The sequence below is a fragment of the Nicotiana tomentosiformis genome, chromosome 3 (assembly GCF_000390325.3).
Source record: "Nicotiana tomentosiformis chromosome 3, ASM39032v3, whole genome shotgun sequence".
Taxonomy (NCBI): Eukaryota; Viridiplantae; Streptophyta; class Magnoliopsida; order Solanales; family Solanaceae; genus Nicotiana; species Nicotiana tomentosiformis.
In genome coordinates this window covers 20289132-20307336 of record NC_090814.1, presented here as the reverse complement: position 1 = coordinate 20307336, position 18205 = coordinate 20289132, and the positions used below count along the sequence as shown (strand labels likewise).

Genomic DNA, 18205 nt, shown 5'->3' with positions numbered 1-18205 from the left:
ATGTTATTGAATTCGCGCTTTACTATGTGTAATCTCGGATGCCTTTTCTTCGAAGCATTTTGGTTCCGAGTATTATCCCTTTTACGTGAGGGTTTTTATGAATTTTTTCACAAGTTTCCCTTTTACATGAAGGTTTCTATGAATATTTGCGCAAGTTTGATTTTTGCGTCCTTTTCATATTCGACTTCAGGTGTATTTTTCCCCGATGGAATTTTGGATTCCGAAAATTAATTCTTCCGGAACCAACCCTTTAACGTGAGGGTTTTTATAAGAGAGGGCCCTTTTATGTTTACGGTGCTCTTGAAAAGGACGTCTCATATTTATTATGGCACTAACATTTGAAGTACTTGCTTAACTTTCAAATGACAAAATCAGCTCATTGCTCTAAGAAGAAACAAGATAAAAGCAAAAGGATTTCATTTTACTCCTTCTATTTTCAGAAATTACCTAAGCATTTTGCTATGCAGAAAAAAAATTGCCATTACTTGTGGCAATCTTGTACAACTTGTTTCTACGGGGCTGGTTGCGCAGTCCCCGGTCCCGATGATGCATTTTATTTTCGAATTTTCGTTCCCGATTGATGTGGCAGTCATTGTTGCAGTATCTTCATACCATTCTCTCCTCCCCCAGTGTTTGAATGCGAAGAATGTTAATTGGAACACTGGAAGTCTGGTATCTTCGAAGGTCCCACAAATGAATTGCTAGGTAGTCCTCCACTCGGCAACATATCTTGTTTCCCTTTAGGAATCCATGCTATCGAGCAAAAGAATACCTAACAGTCCTTTGGCAGTTTGTGCCCGTGAACAGTCGGGTAACCTGTATTCAATAGCAAACTTAACTTCCCGATGGGAATTTGCTATCGAACCAAAGATTACCTAATCATCCCCGAGTGGGAGCTTGTTCGTTTGCCTTGAAATCAAAGGTCTTATTGTTGATGTCTTCATAGTATGCTTTCTGTCGCTACCTTATTAAAAAACTTGGCAGAAAAACCCAATTGGGACAAAAACTGAACGAAGGGAAAAAGAGTGCAGCACATACTTTCTGTTTAAGTGTTGTTCATCAACAATAATATCTTTTGAGGTGTGCCACGTTCCAATTGCTGGGTAACCTATCCCCATTCTAGTTCTCCAACTCGTATGAACCTTTCCTAGTGACAGCTAAAATCCAGTAAGGACCTTCCCACGTTGGACCTAACTTTCCTGTGTTGAGCTCCCGGGTATTTTGTGTTACTTTCCTTAGAACCAAGTCTCCTACTTTGAAAAAATGAAAATTGGCTCTTCGATTGTAATATCACTTGATCCTCTACTTTTGAGCTGCCATTCTTACATGTGCCAAGTCCTTGCATCCTTCGAGCAGTTCCAAATTGATTAGCATTGCTTCATCGTTCGATCTTTATTTGTCTGAGAATATCTCAAAGTGGGTTCACCCACTTCAACCGGGATTAGGGCTTCAGCACCGTACACAAGGGAAAAATGAGTTTCTCCTGTAATTGATTTGGCCGTTGTTCGGTAGGCCCATAGAACTCCGGCAACTCTTCGGGCCATTTGTCTCTTGCTGTTTCCAGCCTTTTCTTGAGGTTCCGAATGATCACTTTATTTGTTGACTCTACTTGACCATTTGCGCTCGGATGATAAGGCGAGGATGTGATTCTCTTTATTTTCAGGTCTTCGAAGAACTTTGTAACTTTTGCACCGATAAAATATGGCCCATTGTCGCATGTTATCTCTTTTGGTATTCCGAACCTGCAAATTATATTTTCCCACAGGAAATCGACCACTTCGTGTTCTCCGATCTTCTGATAAGAACCTACTTCCGCCCATTTAGAAAAATAATCCGTCAAAATTAAAAGAAATCTTACCTTTTCGGAAGCCGGTGGCAGCTGTCCGACGATGTCCACCCCCTATTTCATGAACAGCCTCACGGACAGAACCGAATGTAAGGGTTCTGCCGGCTGATGTACTAGTGATGCATAGTGTTGGCACTTATCACATTTTCATACGAAATCTTTGGCGTCTTGTTCCATGCGAGGCCAATAATATCCTGCCCGTACCAATTTTAGCACCAAAGACTTTGTGCCTGAGTGATTGCCACATATCCCTTCGTGGATTTCTCTCATGACATAGTCAGCTTCTAATGCTCCTAAACACCGGGGCAGCGGGCCTTGGAAATCTTTTCTATACAATTGGCCTTTCCTGAAGCTGTAACGTGCAACTTTGGTGCGTAACGCTCGTGACGCTTTGGGATCGTTGGGCAACATTCTGTGCTCGAGGTAGTTGATTATTTTGTTTCTCTAGTCCCAGACCAGACTAGACGAATTCACTTCATAGTAATCATCTGTATCAAGGACTGAACGCATCAGTTGTACCACCTTTCCGGACTCTGATCCCTTTATTTCCGTCGATGAACCTAAGTTTGATAATGCATCTATTTTTGCATTATCCTCTCTTGGGATATGAGTGATTGACCACTCACGGAATCGTGCCAGAAGAGCCTGGACCTTTATCACGTATTGCTGCATACGCTCTTCTTTGGTATCAAAGATCCCGTAAACATGATTTACCAGAAGCTGTGAGTCGCATTTGATTTCGATAAACGAGGAATCAAGTCCCCGGGCCAATTCGAGCCCTGCAATTAAAGCTTCATACTCTGCCTCATTGTTAGTTAAAGGAATTATTCTGATAGCTTGTCTTAAGGTTTCCCCCGAAGGTGTGATTAAAGCTATTCCGAGCCCAGATCCTTTTACGTTCGAGGCTCTATGCGTAAATAAGGTCCAAACCCCTGATGTCGATTCCGACACCATGACTGCCTCCTTGGTTGCCAAAGGTAGCAGTCCTGGACTAAAATCAGCCACGAAGTCAGCTAAGACATGTGACTTAATTGCAGTCCTCGGTTTATATTGTATGTCGAATTCACTCATTTCGACGGCCCATTTTGCTAATCTTCCCAAGAGTTCGGGTTTGTGAAGGATGTTCCACAAAGGAAAATAGTCACCACAGCTATTGGGTGGCATTGGAAATAGGGCCTCGGCTTCCGAGCAGCGACTACGAGTGCTAAGGCCAGTTTTTCCAAATGCGGGTAGCAAGTTTCTGCTCCCGTTAAAATTTTGCTAACGTAATAAATAGGAAACTGCATACCTTCGTCCTCCCGGACTAAAACTGTACTTACCGCAACTTTTGAAACCGCGAGGTAGACTAGCAATGTTTCACCTTCTTTTGGTTTCGAGAGCAATAGAGGGATTGATAAGTACTTCTTCAGGTCCCTCAAAACCTGCGGCACTCCGACGTCCATTCGAAATTGTTCTTCTTTTTGCGTAATGTAAAGAAGCGATGACACTTTTTTGACAACCGGGAAATGAACCTGCTCAAAGCTGCTAACCATCCTGTGAGTCTTTGGACTTCCTTCATGTTTTATAATTGATCTGGGATATCGTCTATGGCTATAATTTTATCGGGGTTTACCTCAATTCCCCTTTGTGAGACCAGAAACCCCAAGAACTTATCGGAGCTGACCACGAACACGTACTTTTCGGGGTTAAGTTTCATGTTATGCTTCCTCAGGATATCAAATATTTCTTGCAAATGCTTAAGGTGGTCACCTACGTTCAAAGACTTAACGAGCATATCATCTATATAAACTTCCATGGTTTTTCCTATTTGCTTTTCAAACATCTTATTTACGAGCCGTTGATAAGTGGCTCCGGCATTTTTCAAACCGAAAGGCATTACATTATAACAATATGTACCAAAATTTGTTATAAATAAAGTCTTTTCCTGATCTTCCGGGTTCATCTTAATTTGGTTGTACCCGGAATAAGCATCAAGGAAACTCATCAGTTCGTGCCCGGCCGTGGCATCAATCATTTGATCGATATTTGGTAGTGGAAACGAATCTTTTGGGCACGCATTATTAAGATCTTTATAATCTACACAAATACGAAATTTATTATTCTTCTTAGGAACTATTACTACATTGGCTAGCCAGTCTAGATATCTTACCTCTCTGTCTGAACCGATTTTAAGCAAGCGGGTTACCTCTTCTTTGACGAATTTATTCCTGGCCTCAGCAATAGGGCGCTTCTTCTATCATACCGTTGGTATGTTGGGATCCAAACTTAGCTTGTGCACGGCTATATCCGCTGGGATACCTGTCATATCCTCGTGCGACCATGCAAAACAATTAGCTTTAATTTTAAGGAATTCAATAAAACCAGACCTGAGCTCGGGGTGCAGTTCCGTTCCCAAGTGAAAGTTTCTTTCTAAGAATTCTTCGAATAATGACACTTGCTCTAGTTCCTCTGCCGTGGATATTTTTTGTATCCGTTTCTTCCGGAACTTGGAAATATCTCGGCACCTGATATTGTTCTGATGATTCTGCCTCTCGAATAACCTCTTCTAACTCGGGAGTAGGAACCGGTTCCTGTAATTGCTATGACGTGTGCTCCGTCCCTTTGCTACTGGAAACTGAGATTGCATTCATCTCCCTTGCTGCCGGTTGGTCACCTCTTATCTGCTTAATTCCTCCGGGCGTTGGAAACTTCAATAGTTGGTGATACGTCGAAGGTACAACTTTTGTCTCGTGCAACCATGGCCTTCCTAAGATGATGGTGTATCCCATATAACCATCCACTACTTCGAAGAGAGTTGTTTTCATTACCTCTTCAGCATTTGTGAGCAGCAAGATATCCCCCCGGGTTGTCACGCTCGTAAGGTTGAATCCAGCGAGGAGTTTTGTCGCCGGTATAATGCTTCCAGTAAGTTTAGCTTGTCCCAATACTCTCCATTGTATGATATTAACCGAAGTTCCCGGATCTACTAGAACACGCTTTATTTTAAAATCTAACACATTTAAAGAGATTACCAGTGCGTCGTTGTGTGGTAATAGCAATCCGTCAGCGTCTTCCTCCGTGAAAGTGATATCGTCCTCCTGGAGTCTTTTGTTGTGAGTTATCAATACTTTAGTATTATTTGCAGCCGAATAGGTGACCCCGTTAATATCGTTCCCCCCAAAGATCATGTTGATCGTTTGGCGTGGGGTTTCCTCTCCTGCTTTCGAGGATTTTGCGTTGTCTCTGTTGCGACCGTAATTGTTCTTAGCTCGATCATTCAAGAATTCTCGGAGATGACCATTCTACAATAGCGTTGCCACCTCCTCCTGATGATGCCGGCAGTCCTCTGTCCGGTGACCGTTCGTCCTGTGGTATTCACACCATAAATTGGGATCCCTCTGGCTGGAATCGGACCTCATAGGTCTCGAGAATCATGCTTCTTTAATATTCTTCATGGCTGACACCAGTTCCACTACACTAACGTTGAAGTTATATTCTGATAACCTGGGGTAAGAAAGATCTCGATACCCCGACATTTATTTATCTTGAAGTGATCTATTATTTCGACCACGATCAGTCCCTTCATTAACGGTGAACTTGGTTGCTGCTTGAAAATTTTTGTCATGGCCTTCGGTACGCTCGTAGGGCACAAACCGACCCCTCGTAACCCGCCTATCCGCGTTGTAGTCATCCTTTAATTTTTCTCTGTTCTTCTTCCGTCCTTTGACCGATGATATAAAACTGACCTGGTCATTTTCGATCTTTATCTTTGACTCGTACCGGTTGTGAACATCTGCCTAGGTTGTTGTTTGAAACTCAAGCAGGCTCTCCATCAACTTCCGAGAAGCGTCTGAACTTCTCGGATTCAATCCTTTGGTGAATGCTTCAGCTGCCCATTCATCCGGGACGGCCGGGAGCAACGTTCTTTCTTTCTGGAACCGGGTAACAAACTTTCGTAATAATTCTGATTCTCCTTGTGCGATTCGGAAAATATGTCGGCCTTCCTGGCTTGCACCTTTCTGGCCCCGGCATGAGCTTTAATGAAAGAATCTGTGAGCATTTCAAAAGAATCTATGGAATGCTCGGGAAGTAATGAGTACCACGTTAAGGCCCCCCTTGTGAGAGTTTTGCCGAATTTCTTTAGCAACATAGATTCAATTTTGTGAGGAGCTAGATCATTTCCTTTCACCGCCGTTGTGTAGGTGGTAATATGTTCCTGCGGGTCTGAAGTTCCATCATACTTTGGAACTTCAGGCATTTTGAAACGCTTCGGGATTAGTTCTGGTAGCGCACTTGGCTTGTACGTTAATTGAACATACTTCTTCGAGTTCGGGCCTTTCAATACTGGTGGTGCGCCCGGGATTTGATGCATGCGGGCATTTACTTCTCTCATGAACCGTAAAAGCTCATCCTTGAATGAATCATTCTCGTTGTTAAGACCTGATCTGCTTTCCCCAGCTCCATCGGAGCCGACTTTACCCCTCGGAGTGTTGTTGTCGACTCTCTGCGTTGTTTGGTCTGCGGGAACAATGGGAGGAACCGAGTCGCACCTATTTGCATTATTAGAAGCACGTGATAGCGCTTGCTTTAGTTCCGTCATAACTTGATCCTGCCGCGTGAGATGGCCTAGAATGATTGCATGTTGCTCTTGCAGGATCCTCACAGCATCCGCTAATTATTTCTCGTCAGCATCATCGGGGGTTGTCTCCCGAACCTGTCGAGGGTACCGTCGGTCATGCAACGACGTGGTGTCATTCCTCTCATTGCGTGTGTCACTGATCGAGTCCTCGAAATGAGGCTGATCCCCTCGAATTTCAGGGTTGCGTGCATCATTAACAGTCTTGTCTGCCATCTTTTGCGATTTTTTCTAAGATAAAATAGTCAAAAAAACATTAGTAAAAAGGCAAGGATCAATTTAATTGCACGACTGTCTAGGCCCCACGTGGGCGCCAAACTGTTTATTCTTAAAACGGTACAGTTGAATTTATACGTGATTTCTAGATAAGTGAACTAATTTGATCGTAAAATAATATAATAATTGAATAAATACACAATACTTAGCCTTAAAATGTAAATGAAATAGCAAAGATGATGATTCCGTGAACACGGTTTCTGAACACAATAATGATGAGATCTAAAAGCAAGAAAGTGAAATTGTATAAAGTTTTGTATACAATATAGTATATGTTCTTGCCAGAAAATTCATGTCATTTACAATGATAACTAAGCTCACTATTTATAGTTATGCCTAGGGAAAAAGGTCCTAGGATCATGCCCTCATTCAAAGTCAAGTATGAGGGTCATTTAAATGTAACGTTGAGTATAAATGCCAAATTCTCTGTAACGGGCCATTGCTCTTAATACTGTAGAATATTCCTTAATAAATGCTACCGGGCGCAGAGCATTTAATACACTTTTATGAACGTTATCCGTTCCAGTGACAAGTGCAGTAGCTGCGTTCGGTCCTCAACCATCCCATCTTAATTTTCACGTGTCCATTTTTTAGTCAGCCACGTGTCATATCATATTTTACCCTATACACATATATTGGTTGAAACATTGCATACTTCACGAAAGTGATAAGGATCATATATACTCCAGTATTTACCGGAGAGGAGAATGGTTAATACACCTGAAGAAGGTGATAATAAGATAAACCTTTTCAATATTATTACTCCTTGTCGATTTAATTATTAAACAAAAATCTATATAGGTGCAGAAGATTAGTGTATTTGGATTTTTTATGCATGGATTCCAGTTTTATACATGCATGCTCATGCTCAAAAAATTCACCCAAGGTCTTGTGCCCCTCATCCCTCAACTTCCTCTAGATCAGTGCTAATAAAATCAGGAGTTTCGCTAAGGATTTTCAAAATTTAATACATATGTACAAAAAAGTATTATATTTAACTTATATATATATATATATATATATATATATATATATATATATATAATATAACTTTTTAGTGAAAAATATTTAAGACTGGCTTACACCCACCTTATATTGTTGCAGCTCCACCCCTGTTTACACCCACCTTTGAACTTAGAGGGGAATAAAAGGCACTCTAAGCCTTACAAAGAGCTATATAATACCCCTATTATAATGTTGATTGGCAAGTTGAATGGTTATTATTGAATTAATTCAAGTTCAACCTGAGTGTGGTAAGTCAAAATTTCCAAATTGGCCATCATTCAACTAAATATTGATCACAGAAACATGGCCTACATGACCTGTTATGTTTCTTATTGTAATTGATGTATAAAAACCCCTCCTCTCATCATTCTGATGTGGGCGGATGATTGAAGACAATTTCTGCCGTTAATTGAAAGGCCTTGAGAAGAGGGATCTTTCTCTTCATTAAGGGCAATATAATGAGAAGTTTTTGACCAAGTTTTGCTTTAAGTTTACACCTTCCTCGTGTGGTCTGCTCAATCATGAATTTTTTCTTGAGCCAAAGGCCATTCCACTTACGATAATATATCTGTCATCATTAGAGTAATCTCCCACATTATTATTGGCTAAAGGACAAATTAGCTCAAAAATACACGACGAGAAAAGAAAGGTTGGTAAAAAGACAAAACAGTAACAAGCAAAAACTATGTTAATGCCAAGCAAATTGCGATAGACTATGTGAATTTTTACTTTTGAGCCGAGAATTTATCGAAAATATCATTTCTAGTTCTTTAGAGTACGGATAAAATCTATGTACACATTACCTTCACTTGTGATTTTATTAGATTGTGTTATTGTTATGTGAATCTTTACTGGCATGTTCTCTTTTTCACAAAAAAAATAAAAAAATATTGCATTGTTCTCCAATAAACATTGCACACACGAGCGAACTTACAGGAAAACCTAGGTGGTACCTGTCAATATTAGTACATTCCTTGGCCCTGCTCTTTCTGAGGGGTTGGAAAGGATCAATATTCTCTCAAATTCCTCTAAGAGTTATTTTTTTTTGTAGGCTCCATCCCATGAATGTGAAAAGAAGACAAGCTTCCTTTGGCATAAAGTACAATGCCGTCAAATCTACGTTACATGTAATTTAGGTTGTCAGATTTTTTATTGCTTTTAAAATGTGAAGCTTTGACATTTACATTATGATGAAGGCATCCATGATACAATCAAAGTATATTGAACGTTTATAAATAGATAGTTCCTGACTCAATTGAAGATACACCAAAACAGATAGAGTAAGAGAGACTTCACAGAGTAAGAAGAAAAATATTATGTGAGAAAAAATATAGAGAGTTTGAGCGGTATTATAGTTAGGTAAAAAAATCAAAAGAAGGTTATTTCTTTTGAGTGTGAGTGATCTTGGGGTATTTTACTCGGTACCACAAATTGTAAAATCCTTGCTATAGTGAAATCAATTGCTCCTCTCGGGCCGTGATTTTTTCTTATTCAGAAGGGGTTTTCACGTATAATCTGGTATCCATGTTTCTCTTATTATTGCCTTTGACTACTGTATTTTAGTAATCCGCATTTATTACAATCGTATACCGTAATTTTTTTTTCTGTGAGGTTAGTTTTTTCAACAACTGGTATCAGAGCACATGTTCTGCTCCTTCACATAAATATAATTTACAGTCAATATTACTCTGTGACAAAACAATATCAGGAGTAAGTATAAAGTAACAAGATTAAACGGTAATGACGTTTTCTCCAAATGGCAAAGAAGGAAGAAAGACCTACACATCCAACAAGGGTTAGACATTACGCTAAATGGAAAAGAGGTAAAGCCGAAACGATAAAAGTTGAGGATTGGGCAGACATGGATAAGAAGACGGCTAGTGCAATCAGACTGCACTTGTCCGATGAAGTACTCAATAATGTCGGGATAAAAATAGTGCATGTGGTATTTGAAAAAGATTAGAAAGTCTATACATGTCCAAATCCTTAACAAACAAGTTGTTTTTGAGAAATCACATTTATGTCATCCACATGAGTGAAGGTACAAATTTCTTGTCCCGTTTAAATATGTTCAATATATTAATCACGCATCTAGCAAACCTCGGAGAAACAATCACTGAAGTAGATAAGACTATCATATTTCTATACTCGTTGCCATCTTTCTATAATAATTTGGCAACAATCATCCTGCATGGTAGAGATACCACCGATTTAATGGAGGTCACATCAGTCATCCTACTCAATGATAAGATGAGGAAGAAGCCCGAAAATCAGGGGCAGGCTCTTATCATGGAAAACAGAGGAAGAAGTTTTATAGATCATCGGGTAGCCGTGATAAATCCAAAGCTCGTGGAAAGTCCAGGAACCGGTCAAAGGGTAGAAACTGCTACAGTTGTGGTCAATCCGATCACTTCAAAAGAGATTCCTCAAAGAAAGGTCGAGGAGAGAACAGTGGACAAAAGAATGGTGACAACACAACTGCTGTAGTGCACAACGATGATTCGGTGGTTATCTCCGTTCACGAGGAGGAGGAATGTATGCAGTTAGCAAGCTAAGAGTCAGAATGGGTGGTAGATACAGCAGCATCCTATCATGCCACACCGGTAAGAAAATTCTTCTGTAGGTACAATGTAGGAGACTTTGGGATGGTCAAGATAGGAAATACTAGTCACTCAAAGATTGTGGGGATTTGCGATATTTGTATCAAGACAAATGTCGGATGCACATTAGTTTTAAAAAATGTGCGGCACGCACCAGATTTGTGAATGAATTTTATTTCAGGGACGCTCTAGATCAAGACGTATACGAGAATCACTTTGCTAATAGGAAGTGGAGACTCACCAAGGGATCATTGGTGATTGCTAAAGGAGTTGCTCCCTACACATTGTACAAGACAATCGCTGAGATATGTGAAGGTGGATTACATGTGCCTGTAGATAATACGCCTGCAAATTTATGGCACTGGAGATTGGGCCATATGATGAGAAGGGACTGCAGATCCTATCCAAGAAATCACTCATTTCATTTTCAAAAGGTACAACTGTGAATTCTTGTGATTATTGTTTATTTGAAAAACAACACAAGGTATCATTTCAAGCAACTCATGGAAGAAAATCGAATATACTTGATTTAGTATATTCTGATGTTTATGGTCATATGGATGTAGAATTAATGGGAGGTAACATATATTTTCTCACATTTATTGATGATGCTTCACGGAAATTGTGGATTTATTTCTTGAGAACAAAAGACCAGGTATTTCAAGTTTTTCAGATATTCCATGATCTGGTGCAAAGGGAGACAGATCAAAAATTAAAGTGTCTCAGGAAAGACAACGGAAGAGAGTATACTTTAAAAGAGTTTGAAAACTACTGCTCAAGCCATGGAATCAGACATGAGAAGGCAGTTCCTGGAACCTCACAACACAATGGTGTAGTTGAAAGGATTAATTGCACCATTGTCGAAAAAGTGAGAAGTATGCTCAAAATGACAAAACTACCTAAATCATTTTAGGGTGAAGCAGCTCGCATAGCCTGTTACTTGATTAACAGAAGTTTGTCAGTTCTATTGGAGTTTGACATTCCAGAGAAAGTCTGGACCAACAAAGAGGTATTCTACTCCCATATGAAAGTGTTTGGATGTAAAGCTTTTGCACATGTGCCGAAGGAGCAGAGAATAAAGCTGGATGACAAAGCTATTCCTTGCATCTTCATCGGTTATGGAGATGAAGAGTTCGGCTACAGATTTTGGGACTCGAAAAGGAAAAAGATCATCAGAAGCAGAGATGTGATCTTCAAAGAAGATGTGATTGGGATTGATAGTGATCAATAAATAAAGACCAAAAATGATAATGGTATAGTTACTAATTTTGTTATTACTCCTATTTTACATGTACGTAATCCTACCACAGATGAAGATGGCACATGGAAGGTGTAGATGGAGAGGTTGATGAGCAGTAGGAACATCCTATTCCATAAGAGGAAGAAGAAGAGCAACAACAATAATAAGAAGGACAACAACCTTTTAGAAGATCTGAAAGATAGAAGGTGGAGTTCACGAGGCATCCTTCTTCAGAGTATATCCTCATCACTGATGAGGAGGAGCTAGAGAATTTCAAGGAGGTTCTATATTATCCGAAACAAATCCAGTGTATGGAAGCCATGCAAGAAGATATGAATTCTCTAAAGAAGCATGGAACGTACGAACAGGTTGAACTTCCAAAAGGCAAAAGATCGCTCAAGTGTAAGTGGGTCTTTAAGCTCAAGAAATATGGAAACGACAAGCTGGTCAGTGTAACGACCCGGCCGGTCATTTTGAGTATTGTAGCACTGTTTCCCCATTTATTGCTTATTCTATGTTATTTTGTTGTTATGTGACTTCCCGAGGTGATTGGTTTAGTTTTGGGGATGTTTCGAAAAGAGTTGGGACACTTAGTCCCAAGGTTGGAAGCCTAAGTTGGAAGAGTTGACCGGATGTCAACTTATGTGTAAATGACTCTGAAATGGAGTTTTGTTGGTTCTGATAGCTCCGCATGGTGATTTTAGACCTCGAAGTGTGTCCGAAAGTTAATTTGGAGGTCCGTAGATGATTTTGGCTTGAATTGGCGATTGTTGGAAAAGATAAAGTTTGAAGAGTTGAGAAGTTTGATCGAGAGTTGACTTTGTGGTTACCAGGATCATATTTTTGTTCCGAAAGTTGGAATAGGTCTGTTGTATCATTTATGACTTATGTAAAATTGAGATCAATCGGGGTTGATTTGGTATGTTTCGACATTAGTATTGGAAGTTGGCAATTCGAAAGTTCATTAGGCATGAATTGGAGTGCGGTTCGTATTTTCAATATTGTTTGGGGTGATTTGAGGCCTCAACTAAGTTTGTATAGTGTTTTAGGACTTGTTGCTATGTTTTGTTGAGATCCCGGGGGCCTCGGGTAGATTTCGGATGATCAACGAATTGAAATTAAACTTGGAAGATTGCCGAGGCAACTGATGTCTGGTGCAACCGCACCTGCGAGAAAAGGGCCGCAAAAGCGGCTAGGTGCGCGCAGATGCAAGAAATAAGAAAGGAGCTAGGGAGTGCAGGTGCAGAGAAGAAATTCGCAAAAGCGAACGCACTCATCTGCAAGGCATTCCGCAGAAGCGGAGTTTGGCAATAGGAATGGTGACTGCAGAAGCAAAGGATTTATCCGCAAATGCGGTCCCACATGTGCGAAGAGGGGACCACGGGTGCGCTAGGTTGTGGCTTATGTGAACTTTATAGAAGCGAAAGTTTCTGTGTAAAAGCGGAATCGTAGGTGCGGCCCCTGACTCCGCAGATGCGAAAAGTCTGGCAGAAGGTATAAAGTCTAGGGTTAGAGTTATTTCTTCATTCTTGGACTTTGGGAGCTCGGATTGAGGCGATATTTGAAGTAGTTTTCACTAGATTTCAATAGGTAAGCCACGTTTGATCATTTTTATTCATTAATATTGAATATCCATTAAATATTTCACTTAGATTATGTGTTTTAAGGTAGAATTTGGGGAATTTTGGACTAGGGATTGGACAGTAAGATTTGGGAATTTGAGTGACGATTTGATATTGGAACTAGGTAATTTTTGTATGGGTGGACTCGATGAATGGGTGTTCGGATTTTGTAAATTTTATCAAATTCTGAGACATGGGCCCAAGGTTGACTTTTGGGTTGACTTTTTGACTTTGGTTAAAGATCTTAGCTTTATCATTTGGAATCAATTCCTATAGCTTTTATTGATAGTATTACTTTACTTTCGGCTTGATTCGAGCCTTTCATAGGTCGATACGCGTGGGAAGGGATTGCTAGCGGATTGATTTGATTTTCTTGAGGTAAGTATCTTATTTAAACTCGGTTGAGACACTAGTTGCCTAAATCATTGTGATAGCTACGTGCTATTAGGTGCGCACATGCGTGGGGATGAACCCATGTGCGGACACCGAGGTTATTTATTCATGATTTGAGTTGTGCTTAGGCTCTTATAGGCCTAGAATTTGACCGTCAAACCTTAAATTATGATGCTTCGCACATTTGTGACATTGTTGTGAACTATTCGGGCCATGTTTGACACCACATAGGGATTTAATCCCTGAATGAACTGATTAATGCTATTCTTTGATGAAAATTTCAGGTTTGAGCTATGATAGTACACTTGCACATGCCTACACTTTAGCATATCATTTATGCCAGTCCAGGAACATGAGATTTGTTATTCACTCAATTTATACATGTATACTTTTTTATTTGATCCTGTATGATGTGATTGGACTGGATGCATGTGACCATGCCGGGTGGATTGTGTTGTTATGCATGTGACCACACTTGGCGGATTGTGTTGTTATGCTTGTGACCATGCCGGGCGGATTGTGTTGTTGTGCCTGTGACCACTCCGTGCAGATGGTGTTGTTGTGCCTGTGACCACGCCGGACGAATTGTGTTGTTATGCTTGTGATCACGCCGGGTAGATTGTGTTATTATGCATGTGACCACGTCGGGCAGATTGTGTTGTTATGCATGTGACCATGCCGGGAGGATTGTATTGTTATGCATGTGACCACGCGGGGCGAGTTATGATATTGAGTCTGTGATCACGCAGGCTAGCAACACGTTGAATTGGTTGTGCTTGCGTGTGGATATGGATCCATCCCCCTAGGGTCACCCTCTCATGTTTCTCTCTTGATGGGTACACGCGGATATTGGAAATACTGATCATTGATTTGGAACGGATATGGAAAAGTGAGAAAATCTTGCCAGTGTTTTGTTGGATTTTGCATCTCATCTTTACTTGCAATTTTCTTGATCATTTATCAGATTTAACTGCATATCATCTCTATATGCCAAGATTTTGTCTGAACAAAGTATTTGGAAAATTGTGCACATACACACAGTGTTTTCTTACTAAACTTGATGATTTGGTTTCAATATTGTTCGGTACTAGTTTAAAGGATAAAACTACACGGGTGATAGCTAGTATCACTAATTATTTGTGCTTCTCTTACCTTTCTGTGTTATTTACGATACGTATTGAGTACATTGGATCGGTTATACTCATACTACACTCTGCACTTAATTGTATAGATCTAGGTGTGGGGACCAGTTATCAACACTAGGTTGCTTTTCGGACTATCTGTTAGAGGCGAGGTAGAGTTGCATCCTTGATCACAGTTTGACTTGTCTTTTCCTTTCATATTATTGTTATAGTTTACACAGTGTATTTATTGCTTAGTTTCAGACTTGTATCCCATTATAGTAGCTCATGACTCCGCACTTACCATTTTATAGGGGGATTTATTTTGTATTAGCAGTGTTATCATATTAAGAGCTCAAGTTTATGCTATTTCTTTGAATTTTGTTATTTTGTTGCTGTAACAACCCGACCTATCATTTGGAGAGTTAGAGCCCCGATCTCCTTTTAACTACTTTCCCCGTATCTATTTCTGCTATTGTGACTTGTCGGGAGGTTTCATTTTGGTTTTTTGAAAGTTTTTGGGACACTTAGTTCCTAAATGGAGGTTTAAGCCTTAGAATTTGGATCGTAGTTGGAACTGTGTGAAGACGACTCCGAAAGAGAGTTCCGTCGATTCCGTTAGCTCCGTTGGGTGATTTTAGGTTTAGGAGAGTGTCCGGATTGTGTTTTAGAGATCTGTAACTCATTTAGGGTTGAAATGTCGAAAGTCAAATTTTTTAAGTTTTGGACCGGTAGTAGAATTTTTGATATCAAGGTCGGAATCCGATTTCGGAAGTTGGAGTAGGTCCGTAAATTGATTATGACTTGTGTGCAAAATTTGGGGTCAATCGGACGTGGTTTGATAGGTTTCGGCATCGGTTGTAGAATTTTGAAGTTTCAAGTTCTTTAAGTTTGAATTGGAGGGTGATTCATGATTTTAGCATTTTATGATGTGATTTGAGGGCTCGACTAAGTTCGTATGGTGTTTTAGGATTGGTCAGTATGTTTGGTTGAGGTCTCGGGGGCCTCGGGTGAGTTTTGGGTACTTAACGGACTAGTTTTTGGACTTGAAAGATAGCAGATTTCTGCTGTTTTTGTTGCAGACAATCCTTCATCGCGTTCGCAAGAGAGGTCTAGCGATCGCATAGAGCATCTGGGAAAGGTATTTGAGTTTGTTCGTCGCGTTCGCGATGTCGTTCCCGCGTTCGTGAAGGTATGGAACACTAAGGCTACTCACGATAAAGACCTCGCGTTCGCATAGAGTCAACGGTCAGATGAGTTCTAGGCATGATAGCCTACGCGTTCGCGATGAGTGTCCCACATTTGCGTAGGGTCGGGCTAGTTGAGTTTCGCGTTCGCGACCAGTGCATCGCGCTCGCGATGAGTATATTCTTGGTCCGAAGCAGCTTGTGCTTCGTGAACGCGAGGCTTTGACCGAGTTAGCGAAGAAGGGCATACCTAAGCAGAATTTAAAGTTCTAAAACGAGGGTTTTAAGTTCATATCACAAAATTGAATTGGGAGCTCGGTAGAAGACAAAATTTCGAGAGATTTTCAAAGGAAGTCATTGGGTAATGATTCCTAACTCCTTTATGGTTATATCCCACTAATCTATGGTTGAATTCATCATTTAATTTCGGATTTGGGGTGAAAAACATTGAGAAAAATTGAGAAGAGTTCATAGGCCGAATTTTGGGGGTTTGATCGAGATTTTGGTATCGGATTTGAGTAAATTTGGTATGAGTGAACACGTGAGTGAATGAGTGATTGTATTTTGTGACTTTTACCCGATTTCGAGAAGTGGGCCTGGGGAGGCATTTTGAGTGATTTTTCAATTTCTTGCGTTAGCTTTGATTTCATTAGCTAGATTAGTTTCTTGTCGTTATATTTATTCTATGTAATTGATTTTGGCTAGATTTGGCCACTCGGAGCCGGATATTCATGGGAAAGGCATTGTAATTGATTGATTGAGCTTGGTTCGAGGTAAGTGGCTTGCCTAACCTTGTGTGGGAGAACTCCCCTTAGGATTTGGTACTGTTTGATATATGAGCGCCATGTACGTGAGGTGACGAATACGTACACGAGCTATTTGTTGTAAAACTCCATTTTTCACTAAGTCATAACTTGTTTCTCCTTATTTGAAACACACTAGCATATGTAACTATCATCTTTAGATTAGAATAGCATGCCTACTTGTTTAACTGCCTATTTGAACTCTGTGCAGCATGTTTAGTGAAATTACCTGCTTTCTTTGACTTGAACTTAGTCTAAACTGTAGGATTTCCTGCAATAACAGTTATTTTTGTTGGTTGCGCTGCATATTTACTTTGGGACTACATAACGGTATTTCGGGAGATCCCCCTGTACTGCATATTTACTTTGGGACTATAGAACGGTATTCCGGGAGATCCCCCTGTACTGCATATTTACTTTGGGACTACGGAACGGTATTCCGGGAGATCCCCCTGTTCTACATATTTATTTTGGGATTACGGAACGGTATTCCGGGAGATCCCCCTGCACATTTACGTTTAGGACTACGAGACGGTATCTAGGGAGATCCCATATTGTTATCTCTGTATTCCGAGCTGTTGTTTTTATATGATTCTATTCCCATTAGATTTCCGTATTTATTTTGACTGTGATATCTCATTTTTTTCTTAGTTCATTATTTTATACCAGTAGGGCCCTGACCTGATCTCGTCACTACTCGGCTGAGGTTAGGATTGGAACTTACTGGGTACCGTTGTGGTGTACTCACGCCCTTTCCTGCACATATTTTTTTTTCGTGTGCAAATCTAGGTTTATCTTACCAACCTTATCACTAGTTGCAATTGTTGCTGTTTGTTGGAGACTTCAAGGTCCTGCGTCCGCAGATCCTCAGAGTCCCCCCTCTATCCCCCTATGTTCATTTTTCCTTCTTTCTGTAGAAATGATGTATAGAACGGTTAAGACTTCTTAGTAGCTTGTGACTTAAGGTATTCCGGGTTTTGGGAATTGTTTTGTACATTTTTAGAGGTGATAATTGTATATGCCGAGTGGAATTCAGTTTCTTATAAGATAATTGTTACTGTTAGTAGTTAATGTTCGTGATTTTGTTTCATTTCTGCAAAGTGTTAGGCTTATCTAGTCGTAGAGACTAGGTGTCATCACGACAGTTCACGGAGGGGGAAATTGGGTCGTGACAAGTTGGTATCAGAGCTCTAGGTTCATAGGAGTCGTGAGTCACAAGCAAGTTTATTAGAGTCTCACGGATCGATACGGAAACGTCTGTACTTATCTTCGAGAGGCTATGGAACTGTTAGGAAAGTTTCACTTCTTTTGATTCCTTGTCGTGCGAAATTGTTGACTTCGAAATTCTAAACTTCTATCTTCTATTATCTCTCAGATGGTGAGGACACGTGCTACTGGAGATGATCAGGCACCTGCGCCCCTGCTAGAGCCGCCAGAGGTCAGGGCCGGGGTAGAGTACGGCCACGCGGTGCAGCCAGAGCACCCGCGCGAGCTGCG

At 40.5% G+C, this 18205-nt stretch overlaps 2 protein-coding genes across 2 annotated transcripts; both read right to left on the bottom strand.

The window, feature by feature from the left end:
- Nucleotides 1-2290: 2290 nt before the first annotated feature.
- Nucleotides 2291-2917, bottom strand: LOC138907461 (uncharacterized). Its single transcript, XM_070198058.1, has one exon. It carries the CDS (start codon nt 2915-2917, stop codon nt 2291-2293), a length of 627 nt encoding a protein of 208 aa, XP_070054159.1.
- Nucleotides 2918-4425: 1508 nt separating this feature from the next.
- Nucleotides 4426-5013, bottom strand: LOC138907459 (uncharacterized). Its single transcript, XM_070198057.1, has one exon. It carries the CDS (start codon nt 5011-5013, stop codon nt 4426-4428), a length of 588 nt encoding a protein of 195 aa, XP_070054158.1.
- Nucleotides 5014-18205: the final 13192 nt, after the last annotated feature.